The sequence below is a fragment of the Emys orbicularis genome, chromosome 20 (assembly GCF_028017835.1).
Source record: "Emys orbicularis isolate rEmyOrb1 chromosome 20, rEmyOrb1.hap1, whole genome shotgun sequence".
In the NCBI taxonomy this organism is placed as follows: domain Eukaryota; kingdom Metazoa; phylum Chordata; order Testudines; family Emydidae; genus Emys; species Emys orbicularis.
The window spans coordinates 24,467,526-24,472,200 of NC_088702.1; the positions used below are offsets into that span (position 1 = coordinate 24,467,526).

General features: G+C 68.0%; 1 protein-coding gene across 1 annotated transcript in view; it reads right to left on the bottom strand.

Annotated features, from left to right (window-relative positions):
• Positions 1-4,257, bottom strand: part of LOC135892275 (carcinoembryonic antigen-related cell adhesion molecule 5-like) — an 8,759-nt gene extending 4,502 nt beyond the window's left edge. The window contains 8 exon segments of the mRNA XM_065419976.1: positions 713-915; positions 1,471-1,563; positions 1,848-1,992; positions 2,154-2,249; positions 2,252-2,380; positions 2,658-2,689; positions 3,024-3,390; positions 4,203-4,257. Of these exon segments, the coding sequence (XP_065276048.1) occupies positions 713-915; positions 1,471-1,563; positions 1,848-1,992; positions 2,154-2,249; positions 2,252-2,380; positions 2,658-2,689; positions 3,024-3,390; positions 4,203-4,257 (1,120 nt within the window).
• Between the last annotated feature and the right edge of the window lie 418 nt (positions 4,258-4,675).

A 4,675-nucleotide genomic window follows, 5' to 3' on the forward strand; every position in this document is an offset into this window, starting at 1 on the left:
TCTCGCCGGCTGGGCCTGAGGCCGCAGCCTCCCTGAGCCGTGTCCCTGGGTGTTCCCTCCCCACCAGGTTAGGGTCCTGCACCTCGGGCAAGGCACCCTCCCCAAGGCCAGGGCGCAGTGCCCCTCGCCGACTCTGGCTACGGGTCACAACCGGGGATTGCTTGGCCAGTCCTCCAGGTCCCCCCCCCATCAACAACTCAGTGGGCAAATGGTGGTGCACCCCCACATCCTTGGGGCCCTCCTTGGCACCCCACTTCAGGTGTACCCTCGCCACAGTGGGGGGTTCCTGTTGTCTGTGCCTGCAAGACCTGTCTTGGACTGTGTTCCTGTCGTCTAAATAAACCTTCTGCTTTACTGGCTGGCTGAGAGTCATGGTGAATCGCAGGAAGCCGGGGGGGCAGGGCCTTGTGTCCCCCCACACTCCGTGACAACCCCCTTCCCGGGGGGCTTGGAACATCCCCTCCCGTCTGTTCCCTCAGGGCAGCCCCCATCCCCCTGTCCCCCTCCAAGCTCCCTGTCCTGCCCGCTGGCTAATTCACTCTCCAGCACCCCTTGCTGGGGGGCACCGAGCAGCGCGGGGGCCGTGGGGGGCAGGCGCACCAGGAAGGAGCCAGTAAGTCCCAGGAGAGAATCAACAGAGCGAAGGAGGAAACAGCGGCTCAGAGAGATGGTGCCTCCCCTCCCCCCCGAATCTGCCCCATCCGCTACCCACCCCCAGGAGGCAGCGCTGGGGCCAGCAGCGCCCAGATCTCAGGCGGGGACACAGACCCGGTGCGCGGCTGGGGGCCTGGTGCCAGCCCGTAGGCTGATAGCGGGTAGAGACTGACCCCTCCCCACACCAGAGCCATGGCCACACGCCCGGCCCAGGTGGGAACCAGCTGGAGGCGCCAGGTGGACAGGAATCTGCTGTCGGAGCTGCAGTGGGGCGTCCCACAGGGGACAGATGCCCCGGAGGGGCAGGGGGCAGAGACAGGACGGAGCCGGGAGGGAGAGACGGGCACAGAGCAGGGCACTCGACGCGCTGATTGGACGGGTCGGGCACCGCTTGGAAAGCGACAGGTAGCGTCCGGCCCAGCTGCAGCACGGCTGGGAGCAGCCCCCACAGGACAGAGCCCACGGGGTGGAGCTGGGCCCTGGACAGGACCAGAACGCAGGGGGATGTGGCTGGACAGACAGTGAACTAGCCGAGAGCGCCCAGCACGGGGAGCGGGAGCGGTGCAGGCAGTGACAGGTGATAGAGCAGTGTCTGATCCAGACGGGAGCGTCCCCTGGGGAACAGAGCTCGAGGGGTGAATCCAGAACTGAGCTGAAGACCCCAGACCCGGCTCCAGAGACAGGCAGAGCCCAGGGCGCAGGAACGGCGCTGACCCGCGGGGTTGGTGCACAGAGTAACAGGCGACAGGGGACGTCACAGGCAGACAGGGAGCCTGGCTGGAGACAGGACAGATCCGGAGAGTACTCACCCAGCACCTCGATCTCCGTGCTAGCCATGAGGGGTTGTGAGCCTGGCACTTGTACGTGCCCACCTGATCCAAGGTTGTGGTATTAATGGTCAAGCTGCTCCTGGTCTTGTTAGCAGGGGTGGCTCTAGCTTTTTTGCCGCCCCAAGCACGGCAGGCAGGCGGCTTTCGGCAGCATGCTTGCGGGAGGTCTGCCGGTCCCGCGGCTTCAGTGTACCCACGGCCGAATTGCCGCTGAAGCTGCGGGACCGGCAGACCTCCCAGAGGCAAGCCACCGAGAGCTCCCTGACTGCCACCCTCGCAGGGACCGGCAGGCCCCCCCCCACCCCACCCCCCCGCGGCTTGCCGCCCCAGGCACGCGCTTGGAGCGCTGGTGCCTGGAGCCGCTGCTGCTCGTTAGTGTCGGTGCCATTGAGAACCCAGCGATAGCTCGGGGCTGGGACGGAGTCGGAGACACACGTCAGGGTCAGAGGGGACCCGAGGGTCAGGGCGGTGGGTCCTGGGGGGTCTATCCTGACGGAGTCTGGCCCATCTACACACAGTGGGAGGAGATCAGGGGGAGGGATGGCACCAGTAGGACTAAGTATAAACAGGTGCCATGTCCCACCCCAGAGGCAGCCGCATCTCCTTGGCTGGGTGATGCGGGCAGGGCCAGGGGCAGCACGGCCGGGGGATGGGGCTGCAGTTACTCACAGGCTACCGTCACGGTGCTGGGCTCGGTGCGTACGGAGCTGACGGGGTTCCCGACCTCGCACTGGTAGGCGCCGGCGTCGCCCCGGGTGACACCCAGCACGTGAGGGTCCGGTTGTCAGGGGACAGCCCCAGCCGCTCACTGGGCGTGAGGGACGCCCCGTCCCGGAGCAGGAGCTGAGCCCAGCAATGCCTGGAAGAGGCTGACAGGCAGAGCCCCCCGCCATGAGCTGCCCCCGCTGGGCCTTGCCGGGGACCTGCATGTGGGGCCCGGGCATTCGCCAGCTCCCTGGGCAGGTGCCAGCCCCCAGCTCCGGCTCCGGCCGTCCGGCTCCTGGATGCCAGCTCGTCCCAGTGCCCCCCACTGAGCCCCCCAGGGTCAGCCCCCCCCCGGCTGGGTGCTATGGGTCCAGTTTCACCCTTCGGGGGGGGCTGGATCTGGGGAGTCCCGGTGCAAAGGGCCCCACAGTGACATCATGAGCCCCCCTCCCCCGTTGGTGCCAAAACTGAGCAAAGTGGGTGTAAAAGAACAGGTGGGTCTGAGCCCCCCCCCCGTGATACAGGGGTCTTCCCAGCATGCACCAGGGCACCTGGGGGGCCTCATCTCCGCAGCTGATCGTACACACCCCACTGTGCAGCCTGCAGCGTCTGGGGAAACAGGGAGGGGTCAGAGACACCCTGGGGATCCGGGGACACCCCCGCCCTGGGGGGCCCAGACCCCCCCTCACCGGCCCCCGACAGCCCCTCACCAGCCGGGCTCATCCCCGGGGGAGACGCCCAAAGCCCCATTGCTGGGGCGGGGATGGCGGGGGGGGGGGGGGGGGAGGGACGACACGGCCTGGGATCAGCGCAGCTCCCGGGTGGGGGGGGCACTTACCATAGACGCGCAGAAAGATGGAGAGGACACGGTTAGTATTGCTCTCTAGCTTCACCGTGTAGCTCCCGGTATCATTGAGCTTTAACCCCGCGATGTTCAGGGCGCAGCCCGGCCCCGCTGTCTCCCGCCCCGTGTGGGCCGGGCCGTTGTTCTGAACGGGGGGGGTGTATGGGTAGTAGGTGAGGATCCGGCTGTTTTCATCAGTGGTCGCTGATCGGTACCACATGCAGGACAGCAAACCCTGTGGCGGATTCTGCGGGGCCAGGCTGACGCCCCCTCCCACCACGGGACTCTGCGGGGTGAGGACGATGGTCACTGGGGTCTGGGCCGGCGCCGGCTGGAGGCAGGAGCCCAGGACTGAGGCTGCGGGGGGGAGACCAGAGAGACTGATACTAACTGGTGCCCCTCACTCCCGACCTGCAGCCCCTCTGCTTTCATTTGCACTGTCCCCTGTTACAGCCCTGTGTGTCCGGGACACCTGGGTCCCCCCCACCCCCGCTCCACCCTCTCAGCTGCAAGGGACCCCTCGCCAGGTGCCGCCCGGCGCCTTTTCCTGCAGCGGGACCTGCCTCGACCCAGGGGCGGCGTCTCTGGGCCGGAGCCTGGAGTCCGGACCCACAGACAGGGCAGCCCCAGGGGGCCCCTCCGGCCTCAGACTTCCCCTCCCAGCCTCGTCCGCCCACTTCCCCTTCGGTTTGGAGGAAGGAACCTGGGGGGGGGGGGGGGGAGGGTCTTCTCCCTTCTCCCCCCTCCCCCCGTGGGGTGCCAGGTCCCTGGGTCTCTGAGTGGGGCTGGTTCCGCCTGCTAGATCTGGGGGAGGGAGTTCAGTGAGGGGGGGCTGGGTGTGTCCCCCCCAGTGCTCTGGGACAGAGACACAAACAAACAGCTGATCCCTGCTAATCTCCCCATGCAAAGCAGAAGCTGGGGGGAACAATGGGGCTTCTATGGGGTCCCCGGGGCTTTGGGGCGCAGCCTCAGGGGAGTCTGGGATGGAACCAGCCTGGGGAGGGAACTGTCAGAGCCCCCCTCCTGCTACCCCAGCCCTGGGGTCCCCCCACCCAGCTCCTCCGGTGCCCCTCAGTCCCGACCCGCAGCCCCTCGGCTTTCATTGACACTGGCTCCTATTGGGGGCCTTTGTGTCCCGGACACCTGGGTCCCACGTTCTCCCCTCTGACCTGCCAGGACAATCCCCGTCCAAGGGCTGCCCGGTCTGTGGGGGATTCGCCCCATCGCCCGTCGCTGCTGCGGGACCCGCCGGGAGCTGCCAGGGCAGCAGAGACGCCTGTTCCCAGCTGGGGGCAAAGGGCAGAGACGGGGAAAGTGGGGGGGGAGGGAGCGGAGCTGGCACGAAGCACCTCCCTTGCCCGGCCCAGCGCAGGGACGGGGTAGCGGGTGCGGCCCCTTTGGCACCATGCCCCACCTTTCCGACAGCCCTGCCTGTCCCTAGGGGGAGGGGGACTCACCTGCCCCGCCCCTCCCCCTGTCCCACCGAGTCACGGGGGGGGGGGGGGGGGAGGCGGTGTAGCAATCCGGTCGCTGCAGCCTCAGGGGAACTCCAGACGGACTATAGCGAACTCCAGCCCCCCCCCCCCCCGCTGCTCCTTCGAGGGGGGTCTGGCCCTGGCAGATGCGGGGGGGGGGTTGCACG